This window comes from Saccostrea cucullata, unplaced genomic scaffold, assembly GCF_032062105.1.
Source record: "Saccostrea cucullata isolate Sc308-1 unplaced genomic scaffold, CSIRO_AGI_Scuc_v1 ctg4376, whole genome shotgun sequence".
Classification (NCBI taxonomy): domain Eukaryota; kingdom Metazoa; phylum Mollusca; class Bivalvia; order Ostreida; family Ostreidae; genus Saccostrea; species Saccostrea cuccullata.
The window spans coordinates 996-17,882 of record NW_026932890.1 but is presented as its reverse complement, the minus strand read 5'-3'; the positions used below and the strand labels follow the sequence as shown (position 1 = coordinate 17,882).

The following is a 16,887-nucleotide window of genomic DNA, read 5'->3' as shown; positions in this document are numbered from 1 at the left end:
GTGCAGACGGTACATACCTTTACATGGCTTAGCAACGAGTTGTCGTTCTTGTCACCAGGGCCGCTTTAGACGAGAACAGGCGAAGTCGAACGAAAACTTTGAACTTTTGTGAAGTTAGTCTATAAAGAAAAATGGTTTATCGCGATCAGGGATAACTGTTCCTTTCGACAGACTAACGACGTTTATTTGATAATACATACACCTTGTTGTGTATTTAATCATAATATTGTCAATACGGAAGAAAAGCCAGGTAAGAAATTTAAAGAGATATTGTTTGAATTGGGTGGTTTCATTTTCTTCAAATTTCAATGCTTTCAAATACGATATCAACTTGTCAAGTTTATTAAGCAAAAGTCTATTTGCATCTCTCTCGTTTAGATAAATTGGTGTTTTCTTACATGTTTTTCGTGCATTCTCCTCCACACCATTTTAAAACTTTGCAAAAACTTTGTTTGTCTCCGATAAATAATTATAATATAAAGTAATATTTTAATTTTGAAAAATGCATATAATAATCAAGTCATAATAAACATACATTTATTTTTATGATTTTTTAAAAACTTTCTTCTTTATTTTTCTATAACGAATTTTAAATCGCCGTCATGCTACTTTAGAGTCGGACAATAGTATCTTTCCCTTAAGCAATCAAATATGACTAATTTTTTTTTCATTTCACGTGGCTTAATTAAAGTATTAAAGAAACGTAGGTATTTAAATGTTCAATTAGCAATTTGAAATTTATGCCATTTAGAATTTAAGTCAAATACCATAGTCGAATTTTATCCATGCACAACAAAGCTTCATTATGCTAAGTAGCGACTAAATTCTGCACAGGGTAAAATTTTATGCCAATAACGGCATTTAAACTGCAACATGTATATGTGTATTTACATTTTGACCTCAATTGACTCGTCGCGTAGGTAGCCAATAACACATTTATAAACTATCTTGTGTTTCCAGGTTGTCAATTTTGCTCAAATGAAATGAATACATGACCTGATCGATCTGTTAAAACCCCTCTAGTGAGGGTTTATAATTACTGTCTAAATATGCATTTATTTACACGAGCGAAATGTATCCTTAACCCTTGTTTCGGTTGAGTCAATCCCCCCAAATAGAGAAAAAAAAACCTAGGATTATAAACTGGACTTTCAGTCAAATAGTAAGTCTGCTATAAAATATTATATCTGTTTGAAAAATATTTTTATTTTCCGAAGAGGAAAAAAAAAACACTCAACCATGTTTAAATATTTACAAAACACATTTTTTCAATTTTAGAACTTTTGAATTTAAAGTGCCACTGTTGTTAAATACCGCCGAACATATCTTGTCTCTAAGCGAGTTTTAATCTCGCGAGTTACACATTCAATTGATTAATTTTAGGGTAAGAAAAAAAGACGAAGTTAATCACGAAATCCCATCAAAGCTCTCCGGTCCCCCTACTCTGGAGTGTTCCTATTGGTTTCATGTCCACGGTGTTACAGCATTGATTACCCTCACCAGCTAGGGGGCCGTCCTCGTTCGAATCCTTGGACATCGATTGTCAGTGGTACTTCAAATCTCCGTGAATTTTTTTTCAATTAAAGCTTAATACGACGGTTATACAACTAAAGATTTTTTTTCCTATCGCCAATTACTAGTTGTCTAATATGAGCTAATTACATTTTCCGGAAAATGAGGATATTACTCGATTTCATTTTCCTCCCACCCTTTATCCTACTTTCAATGAAATACTTCTAAAATAGTAAACATTTTTTCAATATAGGAATTAAAAACAAACAGAAATGAACGCTTTCAAATGGCAAGAGTCTAGAAAATTCCAATTAGATTGTTTAAATAGTACCTCGTTTCTCCAATAACAAGTTATTATTACAAGAGCTTTTGTTTTGGTAACAGATAAATTGATTGGAATATGAAGGATCAGAGATCTTTTAAATATTTTGGCAGGGAAAGGTTTCTTACGAATCCCTATAGACAAGACGTTAAGTAATTGTAATTAATCGGATAACAAATCTTTCTTTATAGATAAGAATGACATTTGAAGGGTTGTGAGTTATTTTAATATTTAGTTTTCCAAGAGTTTCCATGTAGATGCCTGTGTTATAAAGCTATGTTCAAGGCGTTTCAGATTAACCATTTTTTGGATTTTATTAAAACCAAGAGACATACATCTCATAGGTATAAAAACCATTGACATATGTTCTTTTTCCCCCTTTAATCTGGATAGGATCATGTATTCAATTTCGCACAATCGAGATTTGTGTCGAAAGTGCAATAACGCAATAATGGTAGAATTCTGCAATGGCGATGACCTATAAGCGATGACGATGTTCAAAGCGATACTCGCTACACATGTATTGCTTTTATTCTATCGTTATTGCTCATCGTGTCTTCGTCATTGTACCGTAGCGTCAATGCATCATCGTATCATCGACCCGATCGATAGTGCGATAGCAATACGGGATTCTATTCGGATTCCATGTCCCATTTCCTCCAATTATCCCCATATAAATTCCTGAACCAATGTGTTCTCACCCCTGGACCGGATGTATACAGATGTATATATATATACAAGTATATACACTGTCATGATCATGTTTATGAGGAAAACGTAAACGAATCTTACGGTTACAAGTACTAGTAGTTTGCAAAAAAAATAAATGTACTTTTTCAATCAATTTTAGGTATCCTAGCCATGTTATAATGAATGAAAAATGAGCAAGGACAAGGACGAAGTAGTTCCCATTCAAGGCCCTGGAAGTAGAATCAAGGCCCTTGCGCCCACTGTGCGCAAGCATCTCATCTACACAGATGAAAATCTCAAGGTCACTGTGGATTTCTCTACCAATGGAATCAAGGCATTTCCAGTAGAGATCTGGAAAAACGAGGAGGTTCAAATCAAGTCTGTCAAATTACTGGGCGAAAATAACCGTCTCAAGAAGCTGCCTAAAACTATATCCGACTTGGACAACTTGGAGTTTATAGATCTGAGAAACAATTCCCTGGGGGCTTTGCCAGGGACAATATTCAAGATCAAAGCACTGAAAGAACTGCAGTGTGGGAACAACGGTCTGAAGAGCCTCCCTGCCACCATTAACAAAGGACCGTCATTGGAGTACCTGTATGCCCAGAACAACAAAATCAAAGCTCTGCCTAAAACCATTAACAAGTGCCCTGCATTGGTACTTATAGACCTGACTGACAATGTCATTCGTTCTGTGAAAAAGACAATATACGAGGTTGGTGCCACTTTGAATCTTAGCAAAAATCGACTTGTTGAACTGCCTGATGCCAACGTTAAAAATCCGGCTCTTAAAAAGCTAATTGTGTCTGGAAACTCAATATCGCATATCCCTGACAACATCAACAACGTACTCACGTTAACGTACTTAGACCTAGCTGACAATGACTTGACAGAGTTACCGAATCAGATTGGGTATCTAAAATACCTCCACTACCTGAATATATCCAAAAACAAAATAGGTTACCTTCCGGAGGAAATCACCACCCTGCACTTTGCCCTCACGTATCTGCACGCTTCTGACAACCAGATAAAGAGACTTCCCAAGGAGATCCATAAGCTTCAACGACTCCAGGTCTTAGAACTGGCTGATAATCAGATAGAGAACCTTCCAGAAAACTTCTACCAACTTAAGAATATCAAGAAATTGGATCTGTCAGGAAACAAACTTCAGACTGCAGCTGTCATCAGCAAACTGAAGTCCGTGGAACATATCGGGTTAGCAAGGAATTCCATTACTGCTCTCCCAGAAGACCTGCCGAACCTAAAGTCGCTGATATCTTTAGATGTGACGGGAAATTATATTAAACATATTCCTGAAAACCTCCATAAAGTAGGCACTCTAAAGAGTTTTAAGGCTAATGACAATAAAATCAGCAGTATTCCTGAAACTTTGGGAGAAAACCAGTTAATAACAGAGCTCTGTGTCTCAAGAAACCGTCTGCAAGGTCTACCACAGGATCTGAAAAAGCTCAGAAGTTTGGAGGTTTTTGAACTGGCTCACAACGACATTAATGCCTTGCCAAAAACCTTTGACTTCCTAAAATTTCTGCGAGTTCTAGACGTAGCTGGTAATGCGTTAACCGAGCTCACGTTACCAAAAACGTTGACATCTTTGAATATGTCGTCAAATCCGGTATCACTTCCGTCCGTGGATCCCAAATCTGTACTGACAATTCTTGGTGAAAAAACGTGGGCATCACAAATGACGGTTCTAGAAATAGAAGACATCAAACTAGACGAGGTACCAAGCACCTTGAGTCACATGAAACTCCTCAAAAAGCTCAATTTGCGGAGTAACATCCTCAAGGTCATTCCCGATGAACTTTGCAAACTTCGACTTCTGGAAGAACTAGACATATCGAACAATGAACTGGCCGATCTTCCAGACAGTATAAGCAATATGAAAAATCTGCGAAAGTTGAACGCCTCTGAAAACAAAATTCAACATTTCTCGAATGGACTTTGCCTTCTGCATCAGTTAGAAGAAGTCAACATGTCCTACAATAATATAATGGAGTTGCCGGAAAATTTCGGAGAACTAAACAAAGTGATTCGCTTGGATTTATCAAACAACGAGTTAATGGGTTTACCAGAGGACAGATGGGACGTGCTGGCGTCCATGATATATCTGGATGTTTCCAAGAACCACATAAATGTCGTACCGACCGATATGCCATATTTATACCGCGTGCAGGTTCTGAAAGCGGCGTGCAATGACCTAACATGTCTGCCGGGAGATATTATTAAGATGACGAGTTTAGAATATCTGGATGTGTCGGATAATTTATTGGAATCTCTTCCAGATAATATATGCAAACTTCCCAACCTCACAGAACTGAATGTATCGGACAATAAAATCAAGTCTTTCCCAGGCAAGATGGAGAATCTGAAGCAGAGGTGTACGGTCAATGTAGAGTCACAATCCGCCTACAAACAACGGGATCCGCCCGATACTCTCAAAGCCGGTGAGGTTCAAACGGACGCCGATGATTCTCCAAGAAGCTCAAAGAAAATTGATTCGGAAAAGTAATGCATGTCCCTCGCTGTGCCAAAAATATATACTTTATGTTCATATAAGGTATCAATATTGAATTATGTTTGTGACGCACATACTGAACTGTTTTACAATATGGTGTTATGAGACTGTTATTTTTGTACTTTTACAATCATTTCACATTTTATACTTTTACAAGCATTCAACTGTCCTTTCTGCATGTATATTTTATATGAATTGCTTGAAGGAAATAAATGAATGGGGTTTCAAGAGAAAATTTTGTTTATATTGGGTAATTATAAAATCAGTAGATAAACGTAACAGATATAAGTACTGTAAAAATGTACAGAATAAGGCCACACCAATTTAATTTCTTGATCCTCGGACATCTAATGAAAAAAGTACCAGCAGGAGAATGATTTTAAAAATAATAATATTCTTGCTTTTCTTGTAGGCAAATGTTTAATCTAGACATGAAAAAAAATTGAGCGGACAGCTATATTTTCCCTGCTTTTTCTGATACGTATTAGAGAAAGTAGATTTAAATACACAAGAAAGCAGTGAAAACTCAAAACCCTCAACACTGGGAACACTACCGCATTTTAAGAAACAAAGTAATTGATGAAATTAGAGCTTCACGAGATAGACTCAACCAAAAACTTTCAGACCAAATAGATAAATCTATACCCCCTGGAAAATGGTGGAGAATAGTTAAATCTTTATCCAAACAAAAAGATAAAAGCAAACCACCACCACCTTTAAAGTCCTCAAATTATACATACTTTCACCCTATTGAAAAAACTAACTTACTCAATGAATATTTTGCTTGAGTTTCAACCCTTTACAATGAACCTGAGGTACCATTACACGGACCGGGACCACCATTGAACTTTTCACTTGATGATTTTGTTATCACAGAACAGGAAGTATTGGATCAGCTCCAAGTTATAAATGTTACTAAACCTCCAGGTCCTGACTGTATGTCACCTTTGATTCTTAAAAATATAACTAACTCGATAGTAAAACCCCTTACCAAACTATACAATTATTCACTTACTGTTGGGCAACTTCCAGACATTTGGAAAAATTCACAAATTACTCCCATCTATAAGAATAAAGGAAGTGCACAAGATGTTAATAATTATCGACCAATATCAATAACCTCAGTTGTATGTAAAATCTTAGAAAAAATCATATTCAAGCACTTGTATAATTATTGTCTTGAAAATAATTTAATTAATAAATTTCAATCTGGATTTCAACCAGGTGATTCCACAACTAATCAGTTACTAGAAATATATCACACAATAATATCTAGTCTTGATAAAGGTAAAGATATTAGATTTGTCTTTTGTGACATTTCAAAAGCATTTGATAGAGTATGGCATAAAGGTATCCTTTATAAACTAAAATATTATGGTATATCAGAACAAATTGTTAATTGGATTGAGAATTACTTGTCTGATAGAACTCAAAAAGTAGTTCTTGATGGTTTTTCATTAACTACTAGAGCTACCAATTCAGGTGTCCCTCAAGGATCAGTCCTTGGTCCCTTTTTATTCTTATTGTATATTAATGACATATCTGAAAAATTATCATGTCCTGTAAGGCTTTTTGCAGATGACACCTCTCTTTATGTCATAGTTGATGATGATATTATTAATTCTGCAAACTTATTAACTAAGGATCTTGGACAAATAAGACAGTGGTCTAATATATGGGCAGTAGAATTCAATCCTTGTAAAACAGTCAATCTAGATTTTAGCAGGAAAAATATTTGCCATCCAAAAATTAAGTTTGGTGAAGATGGGCCCACTATTAAAAATGTTGAAACACATACTCATTTAGGAATAAGATTTCAAAAAGATGGTAATTGGAGATCCCACATACTTGATATTCATGCTAAAGCATGTAATCGCTTAAATATCTTAAGAATGTTAAAACACACACTTAAGAGGGATGCTTTGATAAAAATATATTTTGCTTTTATTCGTCCTGTTCTTGAATATTCAGATATTGTATGGGATAATTGTACTGAAAGAGATGCAAAATTACTTGAAGATGTTCAAGTTGCAGCTGCACGAATAATAACCGGTTTAAGAATCAATTCATCAAGATCAAAGCTTTATGAAGAGCTTGGCTGGGATACTCTTGAAATAAGAAGAAAAATACATAAACTAGTGTTATTTTATAAAATAGTGTATGGATTAGCACCCCAGTATTTGCAAGATTTATTACAACAATGCATTCTTCCAGATAATTCTTATCCCTTAAGGAATCAGGACAATCTTACATTTCATATTCCACAAGCCAAAACAACTTCATTTATGAAAAGTTTCCTCCCTTCAACTATAAGACTTTGGAATGATTTACCATTTAATATCCGAAACCTTTCTTCACTTACATCATTCAAGACTGCCATAAAGAATATATACTGCATAAAACCTAAGAAATATTACAATTATGGAAGTCGTAAAATGAATATATTGCATTGTCAGTTGCGAAATAATGCTAGTAATTTAAATGCTGACTTATTTAATCATTTTTTAAAGGAAGATAAAAGTTGTGATATGTGCGGGTCTAGTTCAGAAACATCATATCACTATTTTATGAATTGTCCAAAATACTGTATGCAAAGACAGTACCTAATACAAAACTTTAATACTTTGCAATTACCAATGCCTTTATGTTTACAACTTATTCTAAATGGAGACAATAATCTTACATACAACCAAAATATTGCAATATTTAAACTTGTTCAAGAATTTATTGCAACTACAAAGCGATTTGCATGATATTCTATCTGCTTTTGTTTTTTCAATTGTCAAATCACAGAACCAAAACCTATTTATGTTTTCTTATTTTTTTTTTTTAAATTCATACAATCATTAATATAATTGTCAGTCATATATGTTAAAATATAAATTTAAATTATATTATCAGCTCATATATTTCTCTTTTTTTTGTTCTTCTTAATTTGCCTTGTCATATACATTTCTACTGAATATATGCATGTATACATTTATATTTTTCAATGTTATATTAATAATGTTTACTTGTACATGTATGATTTTGACCTTGTATGGTGGAAAGGACTTATATAGGCAGTGCCTGCTGTCCAATCCAATTATATTTATTCATAATAAAAATTTTGTTTAAATTAAAAAATTAAGTAGATTTAAATCACGAACAGTTGAGTGGAAATAGAACAGAAATTATCACAGATTTTCCAGGGTGCAAGAAATATAAATTATTAATATATACTTATACAAGCAGACGGGTCCGACGAGCAAAAAATTAAAATGTGGCCTAATTAGTGTCTATTTTCTTGTTTTTGAAATGACAACCTATATTGGAGCTCATCCTCAAAATCAATAAGAAAAATACTAATAATGTTATATTGTTATACATTACAGTCAATATGTTTTACATTTTACCTCACAGAATAAATACTTTGAACACCTCTTCATTTTACAAGAAGCATACAATTCCTGAATTCCTTAAGATATCATGTTGTTAATTTTGAATTTACCAGGAGGGATGGAAAATTTACAGAATTTACTAAGCTTGATCAATGCAATATATATAGAAATTTTTGCACCCCCCCCCCCCTAGGAAATAAGAAAAATTACAACATGATAAAGGTAACAATGAACATATTTCTTGGCCGTGAATTTGCTACCAATTTAACCAGATTGGTTATAAGAATTCACTTTGCAAATTCGGTTAGTGTTCTGGTAAAGAAATAAACAAAACAAACTTGAGTTTGTTATAAATCAGGACACTGTTCACGTACATGTATGTTAATTTAATGCCCCTGGATTCGGAAGATCCCGTAGGTACATTGTGTTTTGTTTATAATTTTGTATATTGTGTTTTTATATAATTTGTTTTGTCCTGTCTGTTTGTTTGTCTGTTGTCAACTTTAACCTAGCCCATAACTACCGTGGTATTGCGCTCTCAAGCGTAAGGCTTTAATATTTGTCATGAGTGTTCATTATGACATGACCTTTCCATTGGTACAGAAATTTTTGGGTCATGACCTTTGACCTACATTTGAAAAACTTTACCATTGGCCATAACTATATTGCATTGTGTTTCACAAAGTGTAGATGTAATTATAACCATAACACAATACTATTTTTAAAACAACAGGTCTTCGGTACTTTCACCTTTGCTATTCTTAAAACATTTTACAAGTGTATACCACTTCAGTCTATGTCCCAATTCTGATTTGTGTTACCATCGGGGGCAAAGTGTTTCACACACGCATCTTGTTTCTTCGGGAAATTAACTTGAAATATATTTAATTAATAATCGGTACCCACCTTCTAGTCAGCGACAGGTGTGCAGAGATGTTTTCGACCACAGATAGATACGATTCCTTAAAGGTAATTGGATTTATAGGTATCCACACCTATATACAGTGTTCGAAATTCGGAATTATTTTCTGTGGGTCCAAAGGACCCACTGAAAAAGGGTCTACACAAGTCCTTCCAAGGCAGCATAGGCCCAAAAATAAAACCATCAAATATTTTGGATAAATTAACTTTAATTGACAATCTTGATAAGTTTATCAATTCTCTACCAATAAAAAATCATGTTATTTAACAAACAAAAAAAATACAAAAAAATATGTTGATATTGCAGTAAACATACTTTTTGTTTCCTGTAACACTTTCCCTAAATACCTAAATAAAGAGGACCAAACATCCCTGGACTGAAGTAAACAGGTGGGATATTTACAGTAGACACCAAACATGGCTGTCTTGCGATAGAAAACGAAGCTAAACAAATGGGGGGAGGAAATTCTTGATGATATAAAAATGATCATTCCTCTTCATATTTAAGTGAAGGTTTACTAGGATGACATATTTATATTTCAACTAAAGCTACAATTTACATTCTTTATAAGAATTGCACCAGCTGATTGAAACCGGCACAGATATGATAGCAATTCGAATGTGTCGGTCGGGTTATAGGATAGAACATATTTTTAGGCTTTCTTTCTTGGCAAATCATCATCGGCCCAAAATCATTTCAAGGACCCATTTAGTCATACTATACATGAGTCCTTCCGTTTGTACGTCGGCGCAGGACCGACGGGCCGACGCTAATTTCGAACACTGCCTATATACCCCTCAAACTAGTCCTTACCTTGGATATACTATACCTGTAGCAAAACAAAAACAAAAAACATTCTCTGTCCAAAAAATGTGTCTGTAATTCATATGCACTACCAGAAATCACTCTTTCTGATTCAGTTATATAAAAGTAAGTCATATGCCAAGGGCATGGCTTCGGGTGTTCTATACAGTTCATTTTGATGAACATCGCATTTCATTCATTCACTCAAAACCGCATAATTGATACATGTCAGAGGTGCAAAAACAAAAACATATTTACAAACATACGACAGGCACGGGAAAGGCAAAGTTATTTACGAATACAGGTAGATCATGATTAAGGCTACACCAATTTAATTTTTTGCTGCTTCCATCTCTTGAGACTGAAGGTAACTCTATCACCCAGCTTCAATCCCTTAAGATTGAAGACTACCCTATCCTTCTGCTTCTTTATTTGTAAAGAAAGGTTGTTACTAGATCACCTGCTTCCCTCTCTTTTGAGTTACACTCTTTCGCCCTCCTTTTCGCCTCTTGCTGAAGGTTTCTCTACCACCATGTTTTCTTCTCTTATGATTGAAGGTTATCAAATAAAGCAGTGCTTCACTCGACAAATATTATCTTTAAATTTCAAAAAATTGTCTCGCACTAAACAAATAATCTAGAATTGTGCAACATTTGTCCAATTTTGGTCCAGGAAGTACTTGCAGTTACATAAGAAAAAACTTGTTCTATGTAGTAAATTGGTCAACCATTCAAATATTTGGAGATCAGATGTAACAGTCAAATCAAGCCTGTCAGTGTACATCCCTTAATGCATGTCAGTACAAGTTTGGTACATGTAGGCCTGGCTTATAGTCACTTGGGAATGACCCTGTGTAAAAGTTTTAACATGGTCAATCTTCCATACACTTCACATGAACTTGGTATATAGGTATGGTATCTTTCATCCTTAGATGTATTATTAATGCAAGTTAGCTCTTTGAATGCCTTTTAACTGGAATGAATCTTCTCCAAAACATTTAAATCGAACACTCGTCAAGAAAATGTAGGTCAAATCCATCTCTGAAGAAAGTCTGATGATGTGCACCACTAGATGCAAAATTCAAACAAGCGTAGTCCAGATAGGGCTTTAAGTTTACAATGGAATGAGTCTACTCCATAATGTTCATTCAGAAAAGTTAAAAGCAAGTCTGATAGTGTGCAAATCAGCGTATCTCTAGTGCAAAGGTTTAGTCAGCATAGGGCTTATAGTTTCCTTACAATAAACCTATACTTCAAAAGGTTTAACCTGGTCAGTCATCCAGAAAATGTAGGTCAGATCCAGGACCAACAAGTCTGCACGGTAGTGAACATCCTTATAGATGTGTCATCCGCTCAGTTTTGATCAATACATGGATTATAGTAACATGAAAACACACCTGCTTCAAAAACCCCATTAACCTGCACAAACATTAACCTGATTATTCTTTGGCTGATAATGCAGCAACTGAAAACTGGATTTTTACAATGAAACATACACTTATTTATACTTATTACTTGTACTTATAACATCATCCATGAGTTAATGTGTAAATGTAAACAGGAATAGAATTACTTGAAAATTTGATCGAAAAACTTCAAATTGGGATGCCGACGTCGAGGATATTACATAAGGCCATTACATTAGCTCCCTCAACTTTGTTGAGATGAGATAAAAACTAAATTGGTTGAAATTATAGGAGTATGTTCGCGTAAATATTGTTCATCGGTGCTAATTAATTTAAGACAGAGGTGCTCTAATGATATTGATTTTTCCCTTCATCTTCAGTTAGGAATTTGTCAGCGTAACAGAAAAATTGTAAAACTGAACAAAACGTTTTGTCTCTTTTTCATGTTCATCAAAAAAAAATTAATTAATAGCCTTGATCGGGCTTCTTTGCATGAAAACAAGTACGAAGCTGTAAAGGGGCAGGGATAACTGCAGAACTTTAGTTCTCTGCTTGAGAAAATTCAGACAGATAAAGCAGAGAGCTATATACATATGTATATATATACACAGATCCATGCATTGTAAAAACCTTTTACGCCGCCGATATTTTGTCGCTCACTTCAGGTTTTATATCTTGAATTTTAATTTCACAAGTCATCCTATTTAATCAAAGTATAAATGTTGCTCCATTACGTTAACCAAAGGGGAAAGCAGTTTCAAGAATTCTTCAAACTATATGACCCAAAGTGTTCTCATTTACTGGTATTTATAAAAATAACCTGGCTTTAGGGGAGGGAACCCTTCAGTATACCCCCCGTTCCAAAACTGTGGGAAAACCTTAAAGTTATGCATAGAAATATTAGAATCCGAAAAAAAAATTTGGGTGATTTAATCCAGTACATGCAACCAACTTTATTTTTTACCAAATGATTGTACTGCTTTATTAGTCAGACATCATAACAAGTCAATATGTTGTTTTCTCCTGTGTTTAGTACAGAAAAAGCACACCGATGTATTTTTGGAGTGCCTAGTTTCATTGGCTTTAGCAAAGTTGTATAAATATCCCTGGTTTAATTAAGTCAACCGTGATTTCTTTGCAAGTTGCTTGAAGGACAGGAAATAGTGAGCTGCCTACAGATATTTATGTACCGGTACTTTGTAAGCTCATTAGCATGTCAAGAGCGCATACACCCTACAACTCATATCAAATTACACCGGTTGTTATAACCTATCTCGTATTGTTCACTACAAAACAATATTTATATATATAAATATAAAATATATTAAAAAAAAAATAACTAGCAGAATAGCTGTTAATATTTTTTTTATTTCTAGAGGAAATATATGACATAGCTGTGGTTTACATAGACATCAACGAACACTTAATCCATAATGCAACATGTTAACTTGTAAGCACTTGAGACGCAAAAAAATTTCGCTGTTATAACGCAATCAATTCACATTCTATTTTCAACAATAAAACTGCGTGGTCAAGCAGTCAGTTATAATTAAAAAAAAACCTGGCCAGTCAAAAATGGTCCCTATTTTGATTTCAAATACAATTTTGATTTCATATTACATGTACTACATTATCTTCATCTTTTAAACGTTTTTCATTTTCTTCATTCAAAACTTCAAATTCACTAATACAACAACAATATATATAAAAGATTTCAATATGTTAAGTTCATTTAAAAAAATACAGTGTGGCTATGCAGCAGGAAAAAAGCTTGGCAGTATAGCACTATGTAACATGTTGCATTAGTGATTGTACCAGCAGATCCAAAGGTCACCGGGTCACGAAGCAAGAGTTATTGTTCTTTCTCATGGTACTGAAGAAGACATTGCAATTCTTTTTTTTTCTCTCTAATGATTTTGCCAGAAACATATAGCTGACCTGAAAAATGTTTGTATTTTCAGCATTTTTTAAAAAAATTATAAATATATTACAAAATTATTTCCAATTACAATTTATAGTCATAATTTTTCTATAGATCTTAGTAGAAAATTGCATTGCCTTCTCCAAAAATCGTAAAAAATTACATACAATATTACTAGCTTAAAAAAGAACTTAGAGACACAATTACACAAGCAGTAGTCATAGTCCTTCATTACCCATATAATGTTCGAAGGACTATAAATAATTACCAATAGTACATCGCTTGGAGGGGGAGGGGGGACAGAAAAAAAAGATTTTTTCTGAGGTAGTTTCAAAAAATTCAATTATCTATACAAAAATATCAGCAAATTCGGATTCAGCTTTTCTGTTCAACATATGGTGCAGTCGTTACGAGTTTTGAGGTAATTAATTAAAATTCTGTGGATTTGATGGCAGGTATTAATTGCCTTATTGAGGTAGCGTTATGTGGATTTACTTTCTGATGTAAAAATACTGTTATCTGAAACAACGTACATACTTTATCCCTGGATTTACATCTGGTTTTGTTGAGGTATTCAAAATCTATAGAATAAAATTTTCTAGTACACCATCTCTTCACTTTTTAACAAAATCTAAAAAATTATGCATTAGAAAATAAAACAACTTCAAAGAGTCAAAAAACTATACAAAAACATAGACAATTATATATATATCAATTAGAATGTCTCTCAATACAAAAAAAAAAAAACGTATGCTTGATATTGGTGTAAAAATTCTGCTTGTAAATTAGTAACATCAATTTCATAAAATCAGTATTCACTCATTGCTGGAATATCACCTGAACAAAACCTATATATATATATTTTTATATATCTATTACATTTATAATGGATCCAACATTTGATAATCAACTATACAAAATATACATGAGAAGCAATACCTTTAGACAATATACAGGTATAACTATATACAGCAAACAATATATATTTGAATAAAAAGGCCTTGAACACCCAGATATTAAAAGCTTACACGTACAAGTAAGACTTATCAAACTTGAAGAAGCTATGACCAATAGATGAAAACTCTTAACAACTTACTCCTCTGGCTTACAAAAATAACTCCTTAAGCTCTCTTGTTAAATAGGACATATATCCTCAGCAGCCTGGGTTAACTTAATTTTACTCCTTGACACAAACGTTAAGACCCAACTCCTCAAATGATCCCCATCGCCAAAATCTTACCAAGAAAAAAATAATAATACAGTCAAAGCACAGAGAAAGTTAAAAATACCCAAGAAACAGTTGCACATAGAATATTACCAAAGCTAATAGGTATTATGTATATATACAGAATTACTCTTAAAATGAGGTAGATCATAATTCACTTGTCGTCTGCTACCCGTCTGACGACAAGACTCCTGAGTTCAAGACGTAACATAGTGAGAAGGTGAAATGTCAAGGGTCAAGGTCATGGATACATGGAAAAATAAAAATACCATATGCATATGTATATTAAAGCAATCCTGAGATTAGAAAATAAATAAAGAACAAACATTAAAGAGATATTAAATGATCTTCAGGATAGACCCTACTCTTTTTCACATGTACTTAATTATATTTAGTGCAGTTCATTAATTACTAATTTTAAAGCTGACATGTGAAGAAAAAGGCAAGGATTAAAAATGACTTTGTTTTTAAACATCATTTTCCATATATTATTTGACAATATCAATAACAAATCTTACAAAAATTTTTTGTTTTTAACAGGTTCAATCAGAATTCATTTTTGAAAAATGAGAAGGAAAGGGAGACTACTATACATAAATATGGAGAAAAAAAAATATATGAGTAGTTATATATACAATCAACATTCAGTACTGACTTCTGCATTTCATCAGTGTCTTTCTTTAGTTTTCCAAAACAAGAGTGTCTTCTCATTAACACTGAAACACAACACATAAACAACAAAGTTTTAAACACCGGACCAACAGCAATATCCTATGTAAGGATAAGTTTAAACTTGTACAGAAAACAATGCAAGACAGCAAGAAACAAGACAAAAAAATATGAAATTCCACTCCATGTTCTTATAAAATTGTAGAATTAAAAAATCCAAATATAAAGTAAATTGCAAAAAAAATGATCAAAATTTTGATGTCATCATTTTTGACTTGTGCAGTTCAATTTTGATTTACGGATCACACTCTATTGTTCAAAAATGTTTTCTAGCTAACTAGTTCATGCAAAAATAATAATTGTGTTTGAACACCATTAGCGAGACAATTACACACCGGAGGCTCAAATATGGCAATGACAGAGAAAAACTTCGCCCTGGAATGAAATGCAACTTCTGTATTCAGCAGATGTAGTTTATTCCTCACCGGACATTAGGCCATGTGGCCTGTTTGTATTTCAACTCCGCAATAAAAAAAATTATTCTCTTGCAAAAAATGTTAATAATGTTTTAAAACTTTTGTCATTTCAAAAAAGATCAACAGATAATAATCTAAACCCTAAAAATTCTTATTTAAGATGTATTGAAAACTCCTGTGAAATTTTTCTAATCTACCAATGAAGAATATTTATTTTGATTTTGAATGATATTAAAAATGCAAGTAATGAAACATTAGCATGAAAATATGGCTTGCAATTTCATTCACCGGAGGAATAATTGCGTTCTGAAGCAGTTACAATTTACTGTTTCAACTGCTGAGCAAAATATGTTTTGGTTAAATTTGAGGTGAACACATGAGATAAATCACTTTAAAGCCCCCATTTTAACCATTAACCAGAGCGAAATATAGTTGTCCTGGACTAGTGGGTTATTAGCATTCAAATAGGTCTGCTTTATCATCAGGACCAAAAGGAAAAATCTCTAAAAATTCTTGTTATGCACCAAAAGGCTGCCAATTAAATAATTTAGTCTTAACAACGGAAATTAAAATGCTTTTTTTCTGCTAAAAAAAATCCTAACAACCTCTTACTGATCAAGAGAACATACCTAAAACATAACAAAAATGAACATATCAGTCTAAATATAAACACAAAATACGGGTTTGTTCTCTAGGAACATGACAAAAAAAAAAATAGCTCCCTAAAACAACAGTATAAAAGTTCTATCAGGAAGTTTTAATTCTCCCGAACACAATGATAAAAAACATATGGCACAAGTTTTTTCAGTAAACATGAAAACAGAGACGATGTGTATATATCACATGAGTTATAAATATGACGCGATGACAATGGGTACCCAGGTAGGAATCTTGGTAAAATTAAATCCACTAGTATGTTCGATAATGTGCTTTAGATGAGCTCAAGACACGAAATATTATACCCGTATTATCGGTTTTCCTATCAAATTTGACAGAATATTTAACTGGCACAAAACAGCACTATC

At 33.4% G+C, this 16,887-nt stretch overlaps 1 protein-coding gene across 2 annotated transcripts; it reads left to right on the top strand.

Moving 5' to 3' along the window:
- Positions 1-71: 71 nt before the first annotated feature.
- Positions 72-5,277, top strand: LOC134236410 (leucine-rich repeat protein soc-2-like). Of its 2 annotated transcripts, none has more exons than XM_062718577.1 (2): positions 72-250; positions 2,685-5,277. In XM_062718577.1, the coding sequence occupies exon 2, from the start codon at positions 2,715-2,717 to the stop codon at positions 5,052-5,054; it is 2,340 nt and encodes a 779-aa protein (XP_062574561.1). In that variant the 5' UTR covers positions 72-250; positions 2,685-2,714; the 3' UTR covers positions 5,055-5,277. The 2 variants fall into 2 exon arrangements, with proteins under 2 accessions (XP_062574561.1, XP_062574562.1); XM_062718578.1 differs by lacking the exon at positions 72-250 and adding an exon at positions 1,101-1,162.
- Positions 5,278-16,887: the final 11,610 nt, after the last annotated feature.

Coding starts and splice junctions, on each gene's coding strand:
- LOC134236410 (XM_062718577.1), top strand. CDS start 2,715: ATGAGCAAGGACAAGGACGAAGTAGTTCCCATTCAAGGCCCTGGAAGT.